This window comes from Saccopteryx bilineata, chromosome 6 (assembly GCF_036850765.1).
Source record: "Saccopteryx bilineata isolate mSacBil1 chromosome 6, mSacBil1_pri_phased_curated, whole genome shotgun sequence".
NCBI lineage: Eukaryota > Metazoa > Chordata > Mammalia > Chiroptera > Emballonuridae > Saccopteryx > Saccopteryx bilineata.
The window spans coordinates 193,763,090-193,780,512 of NC_089495.1; the positions used below are offsets into that span (position 1 = coordinate 193,763,090).

General features: G+C 50.7%; 1 protein-coding gene across 4 annotated transcripts in view; it reads right to left on the reverse strand.

Annotated features, from left to right (window-relative positions):
• Window positions 1-3,326: 3,326 nt before the first annotated feature.
• The window catches only part of EYA2 (EYA transcriptional coactivator and phosphatase 2), a 201,509-nt gene continuing 187,412 nt past the window's right edge, over window positions 3,327-17,423 (reverse strand). For all 4 annotated transcript variants that reach the window (XM_066236590.1, XM_066236591.1, XM_066236589.1 and 1 more), the window contains 5 exons: window positions 16,609-16,769; window positions 12,606-12,720; window positions 11,540-11,661; window positions 10,728-10,828; window positions 3,327-3,557 (listed from right to left, as the gene is read on the reverse strand). In XM_066236590.1, coding sequence (XP_066092687.1) covers window positions 3,477-3,557; window positions 10,728-10,828; window positions 11,540-11,661; window positions 12,606-12,720; window positions 16,609-16,769 — 580 coding nt within the window. In that variant the 3' untranslated portion in view covers window positions 3,327-3,476. The remainder of the gene's footprint in view (window positions 3,558-10,727; window positions 10,829-11,539; window positions 11,662-12,605; window positions 12,721-16,608; window positions 16,770-17,423) is intronic.

Genomic DNA, 17,423 nt, shown 5'->3' on the forward strand with positions numbered 1-17,423 from the left:
ACGCAGCCAGTTAGTGGTAGAAGCTGGATCTGACCTCAGTTTGGTGACACACAAAAAATGCCTACTCTTCACCATTACTATATCTTTGTCATTATTGGAGAAGCTTTTGTATAGAAACCACTCATTCATTATTATTTAAAAATTTTTTACTTATTGATTTTAGTGAGAGAGGAAGGGGGAGAGAGAGAGAGAGAGGAACATCAGTCTGTTCCTGTATGTGTCCTGACAGGATCGAACCGGCAAACTCTGTACTTAATGGACAATGCACTAACCAACCAAGCTATCCGGCCAGGCTTATTCATTCATTCTTATTTAGGCACTCATTCTTGGCCAGCACTTTCAGGTGTTGGGGATGCAGACCGAGGTAGATACAGGGTAACAGGGCAGTGGTTCAGATGGAAATTTCAAACTGCTCCCAGGACCAGGCAGAAGATAGAAGCCAGTGGAACAGGTTGGGAAGGAAAGTAGACATAGATTTGTTTTCTTTATAAGTTACACATGTTAAAATAGGTTTATGCATCAATTTTTCTCCTTGAAACATGTAGGTCCCTTGGTTTGGTTTTTGTTTTTCCACTTTTTTTTTTTTTTTTTTTTTTTTTTTACTGAGAGAGACAGGAAGGGAGAGAGATGAGAAGCATCAACTGGTAGTTGTGGCATCTTAGTTGTTCATTGATTGCTTCTCATATGTGCCTTGACTGGTGGGCTAGTGACCCCTTGCTTAAGCAAGCGACCTTGGGCTTCAAGCCAGTGACCTTTGGGCCAGCGACTCAAGCCTGTGACCTCAGGGTTTCAAACCTGGGTCCTCAACATCCCAGGTTGACGCTCTATCCACTGTGCCACCACCTGGTCAGACTGAAAGCCACCGTTATAAGTGTTGTTCAAGTCTGAACACGTTCGGTGCTGCCAACAAGTCTGTGAGGCTAGTTCTATCGTCACCCCCATTTACAGCTGAAAAGCTGGGGTTCACGGAGGTGATGCTCCCACAGGGAGAGCTGGGATTTGTCGAATGCCCACATCTTAACCATCATGCTATCCTTCCTCTGCAGACAGGGCCATGGTGGTTGTGAGGATGAACTGAGCTAATGCAGGTCAAGGGCTTACCCAGTGCCTGGGGCATAGCAGGTGCTTAAATGCTGGAGGCTGGGTTTGTAACTGCAGCCTTTCATTTCATCACACCAGGTATCCAGTAGGATCTCAGGGCTGAGAAGGAGCAGGGGAGAGAGAAAGCAAGAAATAGGGAGGGAAGGAGGGAGGGAGGGAGGGAGGGAGGGAGAGAGAGAGAGAGAGAGAGAGAGAGAGAGAGAGAGAAGTTGGGGGCTGGGCTGTAAGGGCAAAGAGCTGCCCTCCTCACAGCCAGAGTTTAATTTTTTTGCCAAATAATGATGGAATTTAAAAAGCAGTATTTGGCTGAAGTCAGCTTATCAGTTCCTTGAATGAACTTGTGGATATAAGAGTAAATCCCCAATTTTTTCAAACAATTTAAACTATTATTATAATCATGTTTCACTATACTTTTCTGCGTTGCCCTGCAGGCAAGTACCTGTTTTTAATGTTGTCTGTCTTTTGTGCTGTTTCTGTAATTTTGCTACTAAAATACATTAAATAAAAAAAAAAATCACTGGCAACTTTTAAGGTTGGGCAGAGCACAGGGACAAGTGCTTCCCAGCCCTGCGCTGCCTGCCTGCCGGCTCCTGCGGTCACCATGGCGACCGTTTGCTTCCCAGCACAGACGCTGCTCTCCCCATGTGGCCACGGCAAGTCGATTCATCACTGAGGCCTGGGCAGGGCCTGAAGGAGAGGCTCTGGAATCCTTTCAAGGGCATTGTTTCCATGGCCGACTTCAGGGGGCACCTGTGGGTAGCTCAAGCCAGCTGCGGAGTCACACTGCCCTCTAATGGTCACCGGAGAGCACAGCTCCGCCTGCGCGGAGTCAGCACCCACAGGGGGCTGAATGGTCCTGGGGAGAGTGGTCCAGCTTCTCAACTTGGATTCTGCTTTACCCAGAATAAACTGCAGAACCATGCAACAACCTGGAGGCATCTCAAAAGCAGCACGAGTGAACCAAGTCAGGCACAGAGGGGAACATTCTGTCTGGGTCCATTTATATGAACTAGATCAGGCCAAACTAGGTGACAACAATCAGGAGTGTGGGCAGAGGCTGGGAACGGCCACAAGAAAGGTTTTTGGGGGGTCCGGAGATGTCTTCCATCTTAATCTGGGTGGCATTCACCCAAGTGTGATCACAGGTAAAAACACATCAAGATGCATACTTCTGCTTTGTGCAGGAAACTGTGTGTAGATTATAAAATAAAGCTAAAAAATCTCTTTTAAGTTCATGGGGCATCCCATGACCAGGTGCCCTGCTTCCATCCTTCCTACTCCAAGCCAAATAATCTGATCACCTGGATCCATCCACGCCTGAAGACAGGTATCATCTCCAGGGGTCCCCAAACTTTTTTACACAGGGGGCCAGTTCACTGTCCCTCAGACTGTTGGAGGGCCACCACATACAGTGCTCCTCTCACTGACCACCAATGAAAGAGGTGGCCCTTCCGGAAGTGTGGTGGGGGGCCGGATAAATGGCCTCAGGGGACTGCATGCGGCCCGCGGGCTGTAGTTTGGGGACGCCTGAAACTTTCTGAACACACACATATATATATTTTTTGCTTGAGCAACTTTGAGTTGGATTTTATTCCTTTGCGGCTGAAAAGGTTCTGGAAAGAACCAATTCAGAATCCTGCAGAGTGGTAATGAAGCCGTGACACCCTCCCCACTTCAAAATGTAAACGTGGTTTTTATTTAATGCCTTTTCTCCGTCACAAAGTACCACCTCCTCCTCAGGGTCCCCTCTTCCTGGAAAACAAGATGGCAGCATAAGGCACGGGCACTGTCCACATGACGTCAGGTTAGGTCCTTAAACACAAAAATAAGCGACAGTCTTCCCACAGCCCCGAATCACCTCTCTCACCAAATGTTCAAAGATGATTGTCCCCCCACAAAGCACAACTTGGGAGCGGAGTGCTTAAATTAGAACCGGGTACCACCTCACATGCCAGTTTAAAAAACAAAACCAGACCAACGACCAAGAAAGCCAACAACACAGGTATGAGAGCATAATACCGAAGTAATGAGATCAGTCCATAAATTAAAAAGAAGAAAAAAAACAAAAAACCCGAGCCAGTCCCCTCCTCATCACCAGCCCTCCCCCCCAGATCAGTGAGTCCTTGCTGTTGTTCCATGAGACTTGTAAGAAAGCCTGAACTCCTCAAAGTTAAATATTCCAAAGCCACTGTTGAGGACTCGGCTGCTCAGGACCCGCATTTGGACTGAAAGGACAGCTTCTGAGATGGTCACCGGACTCGTCCTCTCGGCTGTAGGGACCCTGCCCAGTGTCCAGTATCTGGCAGGAGGCGGGAAGGCGAGGGGCCCGGGTGGGGCATGCACCCGTGATGGCAGGAGGTGATGCGTGGGCTCTGCTATAAATACTCCAGCTCCAGGGCGTGCCTCAGCGCCTCCAGGTCGGCGTGGCAGGATATCCGCCAGAAAGGCATGTTGTGCTGGAACACAGAACACCAGCCACAGGGTTAGGGCCCTGCCGCCACCTACTGCAGCCCCCGGGGTGCCACCTGTGGTTGGAGCCTTATGAGATGTCAACTCGAGTCAGTAACGCGTGTGGGGACGTTACGTTGTTGTCGGCAAACCCTTACCTGCCTGGTACCCGCCAGTATGGCCACATTGTTTCTGTTCCCTCTGAACCTCTTCCGACTGGCTCGTCCTGTGCTGCCTGGCATGTCGACTGTCCGACCCTCTCCCCTCCCCTGGGGCCATGCAGGGAGGAAGCTATTGCTTTTAAAATTTGTTCTCGCCTGATCAGGTGGTGGTGCAGTGGACAGAGTGCTGGATTGGGACGCAGAGGAGCCAGATTTGAAACCCCGAGGTTGCCGGCTTGAGCGGGGGCTTGGCAGCTTGAGCGCAGGGTCGCTGGCTTGAGCGTGGGGGTCATAGACATAGATATGACCTCATGGTTCCTGACTTGAGCCCAAAAGTTGTTGGCTTGAAGCACAAGGTCCCTCTGGCTTGAGCCCAAGGTCATTGGCTTAAGCAAGGGGTCACTGGCTCTGCTGTAGCACCTCAGTCAAGGCACATATGAGAAAGCAATCAATGAGCAACTAAGGTACTGCAATGAAGAATTGATGCTTCTCATCTCTCTCCCTTCCTGTCTGTCTGTCCCTATCTGTCCTTCTCTCTATATCTCTCTCTTGCTAAAAAAAAAAAAAAAAATAATAATAAAATTTGTTCTCAATTCTGCTACTTCAAGAAGAAACGCTCATTCAGGTGCTGTGTGTCCCTGATCCCTCCCTAGCATTTGTTCATCTCTGAGCAGACGGGGCTGGTCCCAGAGAGTGTGGGGCAGACCGTGCGGAACGGGGTGACATCTGCTTTCTTGGTCGCCTTTTTGTCTTTTCCTTTTCTTTACAGCAGGTGACGCTCACTCTGTATTACTGTCATGGAGTCAAGTCTACTTTAAATAGAAGGGAACCCATTCAGTAGATAATAGCATAGGCAATATGCAGACAGAACAAGAGTGCTGGCCGGTCTGAGAGATGGTGTTGAAATCACTCACGTGAGAGGAATTTTTGAACTATTTCCATAGTTTAGAAGCAGAGTGTCCTGCCCAAAGCTCTGCCCTGCTGTCACTAGCTGGCTGACCTTAAGCAACTTACTCTGCTGTGTGTCTGTACAATGGGGATGATATGTGTTATATGCTTTTTTGTGTATCTGTGTGTGTGTTATATGCTCTTGCTGTGGCTATTCACAAGGCTGTATAAATATATAACATGCTGTATAAATATTGGACAAAGTCAGGAAGGATGCAGGACAAGCAGTATATGTATGGGGAGGGATGAAGTGGGGGGTTTTCAGCAGTCTAAAAAAATAATAAGATACATAATATTTTAAATAATGATCTTAGAGCCTGACCAGGAGTTGGCGCAGTGGATAGAGCGTCGGACTGGGATGCAGAGGACCGGGGTTCAAGACCCCGAGGTCACCAGCTTGAGTGTGGGTTCATCTGATTTGAGGAAAAGCCCACTAGCTTGAACCCAAGGTCACTGTCTCAAGCTAGGGGTTACTTGGTCTGCTGAAGGCCCGCGGTCAAGGCACATTTGAGAAAGCAATCAATGAACAACTAAGGTGTTGCAACGCGCAATGAAAAACTAATGATTGATGCTTCTCATCTCTCTGTGTTCCTGTCTGTCTGTCCCTGTCTATCCCTCTCTCTGACTCACTCTCTATCTCTGTAAAAAATAAATAAAAATTAAAAAAAAAAAAAACACCTTAAAAAATAAATAAATAATGATCTTAGAAATCTACTGTGCCTGAGCCAGATTCTGGGCTGGGTGTTTGTGTATTATCTCACTGGGTCACCAAAACATACAGAAGAATCCAGAGCAAAAACAAAAACAAAAATCTTTTTCAAGTCGGGGAGGAGACAAACAGACAGGAGGATCGAGTTAGTTAACTAAAGTTAATTAGTGGCAAACTGGTAATAATTACGATCATAACCACAGTCGCAATATAGTCGTTAACACTTCACATGCATGACTCTATTTAACCAGGTCAGTAACTCTCCGAGAGAGGCACTATGTCTATCTTATGTTACGGATGAGGAAACTGAGGCACAGAGAGGTGATGTCTGCCTCCAGAGAAGAAAGCTGACTGCATTTTTATCATCGGAAAATGTAACCACTGGGTGAAGCTGTCGCCTAACAGCCATCCTCCACTCCTCACCTCCAGAACCCTGAATTTGGCGCGTGCCCGGCTGTAGGCGATGACGTAGGAGCTGTGGTTGTCTAAGCGAGCTATGACGACCCTATCCCTGTTTGCTAGAGATTTGTCCTGTATCCCTCCTGACTTGTGACCTGTTGGAGTCAATGAGGAAATTGGCTGGGGGCTTCTGGGATAGGTGTTCCCCCATGATGAGAGGGGCTTCTGGGATAGGTGTTCCTCCATGATGAGAGAGGCTTCTGGGATAGGTGTTCCTCCATGATGAGAGAGGCGCACCTGAAGGAAACTCTTTTCTTCTTACTTTCCCTGCCTTTGTATTAGTATGTGATACCTGGAGCTGCAGCAGCTGCTTTGAGATCATGATGCAACAAACCAGAAAATAAAAAGCCAGAGGTAAAGCAAAATGATGGAAGGGAGGCTTGGTGTATTTCTGACCCACGGAAACACCCAAGGGTCCACCTATTTCTAATCTTGTTAGGCAAGCAGGTGTTTGAAGTCATCATTACGTGGGTTTTCTGCTCCCTGCAGCTAAAAGATATGAAGCCTCCTCAAGATAGGCATTGGTCCTAAATTATTTACTGCGTAAATAGATGGTGCTTGATGAACATGCCGGTGCCCAGAGTTCTTATTCAGTCCCGCTGCCCATGTAGTTCTATGCCCACAGGGTGGAAACTACTGTATACAGATGTCCTTTCAGTTCCTGGAGCATATCAAGCCCTTTCCTGCCTCTGGGGGCGCTGCACTTAACAGTCTGCCAACTCTTTTTTTTTTTTTTTTTTTTTTTGTATTTTTCTGAAGTGAGAAGCAGGGAGGCAGAGAGACAGACTCCTCCATGAGCCTAACCGGAATCCACCCAACATGCCCACTAAGGGGCAATGCTCTGCCTATCTGGGGTGTTGCTCCGTTGCAACTGGAGCCATTCTAGCGCCTGAGGTGGAGGTCATGGAGCCATCCTTAGCGCGCCCAGGCTCAACTTCCAGTGGAGCCTTGGCTGTGGGAGGGGAAGAGAGAGATAGAGAGGAAGGAGAGGGGGAGGGCTGGAGAAGCAGATGGGTGCCTCTCCTGTGTGCCCTGACTGGGAATTGAACCCAGGACATGCCAGGCCAACACTCTATCGCTGAGCCAACCGGCAACCGGCCAGGGCAGCCTGCCAACTCTTTATAGCATTGTTCATCCTTACCTGACCAGTCTATGGTGGGCAGAAAGAGAGTCGCCCAGGGAGAGCCATATCCCAGTCCCTATAACCTGGGACTATGGGACCTTACATGGCAAAAGGGATTTGGCAGATGCGATTAAATAAAGGATCTTGAGGTGGGGAGATGACCCAGAAGGCAGAGACTTTGTCTGGCTGCCATTGCTGTGTCCCCAGCGGGGCCTTCTAGATAGGTGGCAAACACTTGTGGGCTCCCACTGGAGTCACAGGTAACAGCTCCGTAGATGAGAAATGCGCACGTGATCTTACCTCATGGTGAGCGCTGGGAAGGAAATGGAGTGGGGAAGAGAAGCGGCTGGGAGAGGGTGTCTACCTTGGCTAGCTGGGTCAGCCAAGGCCTTGTCTACGGAGTGGGGGCGACGCTGAAGCGGGCTGCAGAGGATGGGGAGGGGGAGCCGTGCGAACGTGTGAGGTGGCAGTCGAGACAGAAGGCAGCAATGCAAGGCCCTGAGGAGGGTTCGAGCAGGGAGTGTCCCGTTCACTGCGGGCAGTGTGGCTCCGGGCACATGATCAGTGCTCGAGAAACACTCGTAGAAGGAAGGGAAAGAGGAAGGGAGGGAGGATGAGGGGGAAGGTGAGCTTGTCAAGCAAAACTTTACAGACTGTCGGCTGCGGCCTTCAACCTTTAGAATGTTCTCGTTTTCTCAAGGAAAGCCTCATGGGCCATCGATGCCATCTCTTCAATGGTTTCCAGTGGTCCCAGCCCCGCCCACCCTCTTCTCCCCCGGCCAAGCTTTCCTTCCTTTCTCTGCAAGGATGGATTCTGGTCACCACCCCGGCCCATCCTGACCCCCCTCCCCCTTTACAAAGAACCTAATTCATTTTCCTGGGAGGAAATGAGCAAAGGTGGGCGAGAACGCCTTCGCCGGCTCCATCCCGGGCCTGATGGGGTCCAGGGCGCAGGTGGATTTATCACGTGTGGAGAGGTGGAGACAAATGACCTACTAAAATGGAGATATTAACAACACTGTCAGCCGAAACAGTCCAAGCCCCTTGTCCTGTCGCCGTATTTCATGCTGCTCAGGTGTCTGGCGGCCTGGGCTAATGACTCCCATCCATCAGGCCAGGGGAGCTGCTGGCGCCCAGCGCTGCTCACTAATGGGCTGCGCTGCGCTGCTGCTTCTGACACTGGAGGGGGTTTCAGGGGAGTCGGTGCACGGGGGGGCGTGCCCTCGTCTTTTTTGGTGGACTCTATTCTCATCTGACAAGCTCAGGGGTGCAGACTGACAGCGTTAGAAATTTCTGTCTCCCTCCTGCCCGGTGTTTGGAGCAAAACACACAACAGTTTGCACGGACCAGCTGTGTGACCTTAAGTAAATTAATCAATCTCTCTGAGTCTCAAATCTGTCTTCTACAAAATGAAGTGGAATGATACCCACTTCGCAGGGGGGTTTTGAGGATTAAGTAAAATGACGTTGGCAGTAATAAAGAGTAGTGGTTAAGGGCTTGAGTATAAATGGTTTTCCCTTTATTCCTTTAATAGACTCATTAGATCCTGACCTTCTGGGCAGTTATATGTTATACTATCCATTAGTGTTTCATTTCAGGAGAATAAAGGGGTTCTTTTAAAATATCTGCTCTCTTTCCCACTGGGAAGAAGGTGGCCCTTACAAGAATGACCACCTGTGTGCCCTGGCCGGGAATTGAACCCTGGACTTCTGCACGCCAGGCTGACACTCTACCACTGAGCCAACCGGCCAGGGCCTCCATCCAACTTTGATAGAAGCAAAGCTCAGGTCAGTCGCTGTCATATGCTTAGGGCTGAGCTTTCCACTCAACCTGAACTTGGAAGAGGGGTGAGGGGCTCTGGATGCCCCCTTGGGCCCTGGCAGTGGGCTTGGGGCAGTCTCACCATAGAGACTGTGCCCTCAACCTGGTGTTTCTGGGACTCCAGTGATCCATGGGATGATTCATGTGATTATGCCTTTACGTTGGTCATATCCTGTGTGTCACCTCTGTTACCGTCATTTACTTAACACTCTTTCCTCTAAACCAGTGGTTTCCAACCGGTGTGAGGCAAGACTTTTCAAACCTGCAACACCTGACTATTTAGTCAGGGGCACTGACCTCTTTTCCCTTGGATTGTCAAATGAAAAGAAATGACAGCAGCCAACACAACAATAGCCATCCTGTGTGAATGAATCTAAATTATACCTACTTTTTTTTTTTTTTTTGTCAGATTGACAAAATATATATTTTTTGGTCTGCCACAGAATTTCAGCAATTAGTTTATGTGCGCTGTGAGATGACAAAGCTTGAAAATTTCTGCTTCAAACCAATTCAGTTTTAAAAGTTAAAGCAGTTTGCTTTAAGAGGAAGAGCTCAGAGTAGAAGCTGAAGTCCTCCCGAGGACCCCGCACTCCCCACCTGCCTGGCCCACCTCTGTGGCCAGGCTGGTCCCTGCAGGAAGCTCCAGCCTTCAGACCTTTGACCCTGGTTCCTCTCTTGGAATGCCCTCCCTCTGATACCTACTTGGCTCATTTCTCTTCCTCTTCCCATCCTCACTCAGATGTCACCTCGCAGGGAGGCCTGCCTTGACCGCTACCTCACATTCGACCTGCCCCACGCTCAGATTCCCCTCTGGTTCCTATTCTCTGCTCGCTAGTGACACACAAGTGATACACTTGGGCGTTTACTGCCTGTCCCAGCTTGTGTGCTAAGGACGGGTGAGAGCTCCGTTTGTTCCATGCACTGCAGGGTCCCCGGAGCATGCAGCCGTGGCTGGCACACAGTAGGTGCTCAGCTAATGGAGCCGACACCCTCGCTGGAGGATGTGTGATTAAGTTACCAATTATCCAGATAATCCTTTCATGATGAGAGGGGACAATGTCCTGAAGAGAGAATAAGGACAGCCGGGGGAGGGAGTGATAGGCAGGAAGGGCAGAGCGGGAGCCTGTCTGGGAACACTCCTCGAAGTGTCACAGCAGCTGAGACCGAGGGATGAGCCCGGGGGAAGGGGAGGAGCCTTCCAGGTGGATGGAACAGTATATGCAAAGCCTTCTAAGCTCCCCTCTCCTGAGCCCCTCCCTCAGCACCCTGGGGACCTTCCCTCTTCTTATGGGTTCCATCCTCTGAGCCCCTACACATTTCTGCATTTCCTTGGAATCTGTTGCCGGGGAGGGAAGGGGGGGAACCAAGGCCTCAAATTAAGCTCTGTGACATTAACAATCCGCTTCCCAGGCCTCTGGGTGGTGGTGGGGGCTCTCTGGGATGCCGTTGACAGGTCCAGACCCGGGACTTCGGCAGCTGTTTCTTTTCCAGGGACAGAGCTGCGGCTACCAGAACCCCCGTCCCTCGCCTCACGGGCCTGAGATCACAAATGCAGGACTTTCTTTTTCATTAGCTTAATGCTGTCTTTATTAACTGGGAAGGGTTCCTGGAACATATGATCAGTAAGTATTAAATGAAACACACACACGTGCACAGCCCCCCGCCAGCCTGCCCTGACACGGCGTCTCTGGGCTCCCAAGCAGTTGTCCCAGAAACAATCCAGGGCTACCAGGGGTGGCGGCCAAAGGCACAGAGGGGGATTTGCAGAAGGAAATTGCTCAGGATGCTTCTGCGATGTGCAAATGGGAACGGACCGGCCAGCAGAGAGCCGGGGCAGGGGGGACCCAGCCAGCGATGGGAGGTGGAGGAAGCTGTGTACAGAACCCTTGGAAACCAAAGAAAACCATGAGATGGCTCAGGAGAGGAGGAAAAAGCAGCCAAGACGTGGAAGAAGTACCTTTTTCGCTCCCTGCTCCTCTTCGACCCCGTCGCCGATCACGATGTAGACGGCTTTCCGGCCGAATCTCTGCATTATCCTCTCGAAGCAGCTCTCCTTCCCTGCGGGCGCCGAAGGACAGGAAGGAGAGAACTTGGTGAGGACCGGACTGAGGCGAATAATGGCCGCTAGCGGAGCGCAGCCGGGCTCCTGAGGGCCGGGTTAATCATCTCACCCTCCAGCAAACCTTCAAGGGGCGTGCTCTTATCATCTTCAGGTGATGGAGGGCAACACAGAGGTGCAGAGAGGTTCAGTGCCCCCCCCCCCCACCCAGGGGGACACAGGGGAAGAGGCAGCGCAGGGGTTTAAAGCAGGCTCTGGAGTCTATGCAGCTTGTCTGGGGAAGGAGTGATGGGCCCATTTTCCAGATGCGATCACGAGGCTCTGAGAGGTGAAGCAATTTGCCTGGGATCCCGGAGTGAAGAAGCAGGTCATCCACCTGCTGATGACCTGCCCTCCTAGTCACCTTCTTCCCAGGGTCTGGGCAGCAGCGTTAAGTCTAGACGCACTGGGCTCAGATCTAAGCTCCCCCTGAGCGTGTCAGTTCCTCTAACTGTTGGGAAAGCTGTGTTCCTAACCAATTTCCCTAGCAGCAGAGCTTAAGTGGGCTGCAAGGGTTGTTTTCGGGATCTGAGCCACGCCCACGGACAAGTCCTTGAACCTCCCTAGCGTTGTCGTCCTTAAACTTTTCCCACCTGGGATGGAGCGCTAGCCACCCTCCCTGCTTCCCCGCCCGCCCTCCCTGCATCGCCGAGGTCCGGGTTCCCCTCTACCTGTCTTGGTGGCACTGTAGATGTTCTCAATAGGAAACACGGAGCCCAGTCCATACAGCAGCACTTTGGCCAGGGCAGGAATGAGCTGAGTGGTGGTGACCAGCACGTTGACACAGTTGGGCCTGAGGATGAAGAAGACCGTATAGATCAGAACTCCAAGGGACCACGAGGCTGGGCCTCCTCACCCTGTGACATGAGCCTGGAGTTGGTGAGAATTTTGCTGGGGTTTGAAGGCTCTGTCTGGCTAAGTCATCTTCGGGCGAGGGTTGGGCCCAAAGATTCTCCAGCTGTTTTTCTCTTTTAAGTCTGAAGCAACCTGACACGTTAAAAATGAACACGGGTATTAACACTTTATTCAAGAAGCAAATGTTTATTGCAAGGGCCACACACTTAAACAGCTGCAGGGCCTATCTGTGATGTAAATGAGTGACATGGAACAAGTGGAGGACAACAGGGAGAGATGGGGACTGCGGTAAATTGGAGGGCCCATGCCCCGTCTGATATTTGGAGAGAACCCAGAAACTTGGAGCTATGGATTAATTTCCTAGTGTTTGGGACAAAGTATGTATCCAACAAAACCTATCAGTAGCACGGAGCAGCTCATGGCTGCCATTCCGTAACCATTCACGTGCTGGGTCACCTGGATTTTTGGTGCTAGTGCAGGGGAATACTTTATCTGACCCAGATAATCTTATTTAAGCACAAGGAGGCCCAGAATGAAACTGGACCCTCGTTTCCTCACTAGGGACCCACTAGATGATCTGTGATGTCCTATAAAATGGATTTCGGAGGGCAATGTTGTGACTGGTGGGCGGATGGCAGAAGACAGACCTGTGTATGAAGGTCATCAGCTCTGCTGGGCCCTGCTAAGTCACTATGGCTGTCTGCTCAGCTCTGGTACAAAGTGTCCACCGTGCTTCGCACACATCAGCTTTATCAAGCGCCAGGAAAGTGTGTGAGTGAGAATCTGGGGAGTCCTAGTCTCCCAACTGTGGCAGGGGAGGAGCCACCACCCTCAAGGGGGAGAAGGTCAGTGGCACAAAGGAAGAAGCGGGCTCCCCCTTACCGGGAGTTGATGAGGTTTAGTGCCTTCAGGGAGTGGGTCAGCCAGAGGTCCGTCAGAGCTTCCAGCTCGGCTCTGAGCTGCAGCCAGGTTTCTCTTTTGGGAGCTCCTATCAAGCCTATGGACAAAGGAAATAAAGATGTGGTAGCTATCTTTTAGAAAGGTCTGGGAGGGTTTAGGATTAGGCGAGGGGAGTCTAACTACCTTGAGTTTTCAAATCAGGTGACAATCAAGGTCAGCTGCAATCCAGTAATCTTAATCTTATTTTGGTATTGATTGATCGGTTGATCAATCAATCTATCCATCATTTTATCCATTTATCCACCCATCCATCATCCATCCATCCATCATCCATCCATCCATCCAACCAACAAAAAATTCCAAAGTGCCTCCTGTATGGTCAACAGTGTGGCAGGCACTGAACCTACAGAGATAAACAAAACATCCCAATGATCGAGCTTCCACTGTTACAATGGAGACAAAAATTAATAAAATAAAAAATAATGACTAATACACTGCTCACAAAAATATCTTATCACTTAATATTCATTTTGAAATATCCCCTACTTTTTGTGAGCAGTCTGTTTACTGAGCGTTTACTGTGCACAGGGCCCTGTGCCCTTTGATTTTATTCTCACAGGGACCCTAGAGGTGGACATTCCTTTTATTTATTATTTAACACTGAGAGATAATTGACATAACATTAGGTTAGTCAGGTAAAGAAACTGAGGCTTTGTGACTTGCTCACGAGGAGGAGATAATGGGGACAGGTTTGGCAACCACGCAGCTGATCTCCTGAGCCCACTTTATGATGTTTCTCAACTTGACTGTCATCTCTTAGCCATCAGTGCCCTTAAGATCAAGTTCAGATTCAACAGCCCTTGACCCTACCCCTAACTCATCTCTTGACACTGCTCCAATGTCCTTCAGTTCCAGCCCTAGGGGCATCCTCTTTGTTCCTTTGAACACTAAATATGTTCCTGCCTCAGGACCTTTGCACACCTCATTTCTTAACCCGAACTACTTTTCTTACCTTACCTCCCTTTTCTGCCTTGCTAAATCCTTCACACTCATCACAAATGTCATTTATTCTGCCAGGCCCATCCTGGTCAGTTTCTCCTATTTTACACTCTCCCAACACACTGCACCTCTTCTTCATAGCACTTCTCACAACTGTAATTTAAAGTGATTCTGTGTGAGTCTGTGTTTGGTGTCTGCCTCGGCCACTGGACTGTTGGCTCTATGAGGACAGGGACCAAGTCAGTCTCGTTCACTGCCACAGTACCAGCCCCCATAACAGGGGCTGGCATACGGCTGGTGATGAACCAGTATTTGTTGAAGAAAGAGTGCATCCATTGGGACAAAGTGCTGCCCGGCGCCTGTGCTATTTGGGCATCATCTTCTCCACACAGAAGACCCCAGCTGTCCAAACCCCTCCTGGTGGCCTCCAAGGCCCTGCACTGTCGGGACCCTGCTACCTCTCTGACCCCACCCCTCCTTGCATGTCCCTTGCTCCTGCCACACTGGCCCACTTCATCGTCCTGACAAGCATCAGACTCCTTTGTTCTTGGGGCTTCTCATTTGCATTTGTGGCAGACACTTGCTAGTTGCCTTCCATTATCCATTTTTTCTCTTTAATAATTAATAAAATAAAACTATAAAGAAAAATCTCAGCTGTAATAAGAACTGTGATTTTTAGCTAAGTACATGGCCACCAGGCTAAAAGGCAATATTCCTCAGTCTCCATGGCAGCCCTCACCAGGCTAGTGTGTGCTGCAGAAACAGCTGGGGGGCGTGTGGGGAGGAGGTAGCAGACTGCAAGAAGGAGGGAGGGAGGGAGGGAGGGAGGGAGGAAGGGGCTGCCCACTGGCATCCTGCCAGCTGTGAGCTCCCCGCCTGTTGACACATCGGGTAATTTCCCCTCCGTTTATGGGAAAGCAAAGCAGCCTGACAGAAGCCCTGGGTATTTCCTGGGGCTTACCCTGGATGGGGAGCAGATGGCCTCCACTGGCGGACTCCCTCCCTGTCTCCTGCACCCCAAGCACACCTGCTCCCCCCTTTCTCCATGGAAGGGTGGGTGAGCAAGCTCCCGGACCCTGATGCTCTCTGCTTTGCTCCTGGAGTTGGTAGACTTGGCATGGACTGCGGGTAGAAGTGGTGGAGCAGCTGGCGTGGAACTCCACGGTGGCTCTGCTGCCTGGGCTGTGTGATGGAGGCAGGTTACTTAACCTCTCTGATCTCAGTTTCCACACAACGTTGATGATAAAAGCCCTTACCTTTACAGGGATGTTGTGAAGAGCAAATAAACTATTAGATGAAAAGCCCTTCAAAACAGGCTGGCATAGAGTCAAGTGTTCAATAAACATTAGTTATCACCGGACTGTATGAGTGTGCAGCCTACAGATGAGACAGAAAAATCTGTCCTGAAGAACTGACCGCCTATTGGAAAAAGTGGGAGACACAGGAGAACCCAAAAAACCCCCAAGCAAAACTGAAAGGAACTAGTGATAAATGCCACCATTTACTGCACACCTGCTATACGCCAGGCACCGAGACATGCCTTTTGTAGTCATTAACAACAAACCTCTCTGTAGCCCAGGGAAGCGGAATTATTTTTAGCCCCATTTCACAGACTTAGAGACTGAGGCTCAGTGAGATTATGTACGTTGCCTAAGGTCACATACCGAGAATGTGTCAACCCTGGGGAATTTGATTCTATCCAGTCTGAGACCCTAAATCAGGGGTCTCAAACTCGCGGCCCGCCGAACAATTTTGTGCGGCCTGCAGACTAATCCACGAAGTTCAAGAAAAGTGTTGCGTAACAGTTGCTTTTTGTAGACCTAGTGCGGCCTGCCGAACGTCTGTGATCTTGCTCTGCGGCCCACATGCTGAGTTGAGTTTGAGACCCCTGCTAAATTCTTCCTGGGACTCTACTCTTTCTGGGAGTGGGGGGAGGGAGCCCTCAGTGGTGGAGGCTAAGGTATGTATGGCAGACACTATTAGCTGCCTACTTAAACCTTTTCCCTTTATGGGCCAGTAGCTGGTTCCAAATATGGGGACAATCAAAACACCCCCAAATGCCACCAGGGGAGGAGTATCACCTCATAGTAAGAACCACTAACTCGGAGAATTCCAGAAATAGTGATGTAGGGCTTGGTGCTTGCAGAGCCTACCCTGCGCCCAGGGCCTTCCCAACTTCCCAACTTCCTGTTCAGTGCGACAAAGCAATGTTCTCTGCTCCTGGAGCCGGTGGCCTCCACCTCTGCTGTCCATTAGAGTCACCCAGGGAACTCAAACATCCCCATGCCGGGGCCGTGGGCAGACCAGGAAAGCCAGGTCAGAAACCCCTCAGGCGGTGCCAATATGAGCCAAGTGTGAAAACCAGTGGCTTCCAGTGCTTCTCTGACTTGAACGTTTGCACAGATTACTTGGGCGTCCCGGTCTCTAAAAAGCACCCAGGTAATGCTCGTGTGCCTGGCCCACGGTCTGCCGCCGTGGGAGCCGCGAGGGCTGACACCTGCAGGGGGTGTTAGACACCAATGGCTGGGGCCTCCCCAGAGCGTCAGACTCCACAGGTCTGAGGTGGGGCCTGAGGACCTGCAGGTCTAACCAGTCTTCAGGCACGGCTGCTGCTGCTGGTTTGAGGGCCACACTTTGAGAAGCACCAGGTGGTGATTAAGACAGAAGGAGGATGTCAACCCCACCCCCACCCCCTCCTTCGGTGGGTTGTTCATATCGGACAAGACGCTTCCTCTCTCTAGTCCTCAGTTTCCTCCCCTTGAAAGTGACGGTGGTGAAACACCAGTGTCCTCTGCCGGGGGACGTCACAAGGACCGCACTGAGGGAGCTGCTCTCTGTGACCCTCTCAGAACAGCACCTGGCACAGAGTAGGCATCACTTAAGTGACAGCGGCCATCCCTGATCAACTTTCCTTGACCCAGGGTGCGGCCCCGGGCACCGGCAGACCTGTGCCCACGGTGGCCGGCCCTCGTCCCGGCCCACTCACCACCAACGTTGTTCTTGTAGGTGTTGTACATCTCCTTGACCCGCCGGTAGCGGAAGGCCAGCTTCCTCATCCAGTCCACGCCGCCGTGGACGCCGGAGCCCAGGCACAGGCTGGCTCCCGGGGCCGAACTGTGGAAGCCGTCGGCGGAGAAGTTGTACGTGCTGCGGAGCGGGAAGGGGGCAGAGGAGGGAGAAGACAGTATTAATGTGGGGGAGGTGGGGGGTCTTCACCGGAGACCACAGGCTCTGCAGAACCATGGGTGGGGGCTCGGGGTGTCCACAACCCCCCCAAATGTTCAAGGGTGCGGTGTGCATGTGCATTCTGGGAGCCGCAGGACCACGGCTTTTATTAGCTTCCCGGAGAACGGTGACATCTTTTGCTCCTGCTTAATCAGCATCCATTTTCCTTTCTCTTGGTATGAAATAGCATGTCTCTTTTCTTTCCTGGCGGGGGGGGGGGGGGGGCAGCTGTCCCTGTCCCCTGTATGTAGTGGTCACAGTAGGGAAAGCCTCTCTTCCTTTAGAATTTGTGAATGGAAGAAAATTCCAAAAAATGAAAAGGTTGGATTTGGTTCATGCTGACAGAAGAATCCAGAAGGACACCTCAATTCCCACTACTTTGATCCCCAAAGCTGCCCTTCTTCACCTCCCTCCTTCGGCCTGCCTGCTGACCCTTTCTCCCCATTTTTGCTCTAGAAGTCCCCAGTTTTAATGTTTTATTTGTTAACCTTGGCAGAGGGGGTTCCTGGTGCTTTGCAGATAATCACCCTCCACTCCGAATGTGGTGTTCTGGGCTGAGAAGTTCTCTACACGTGC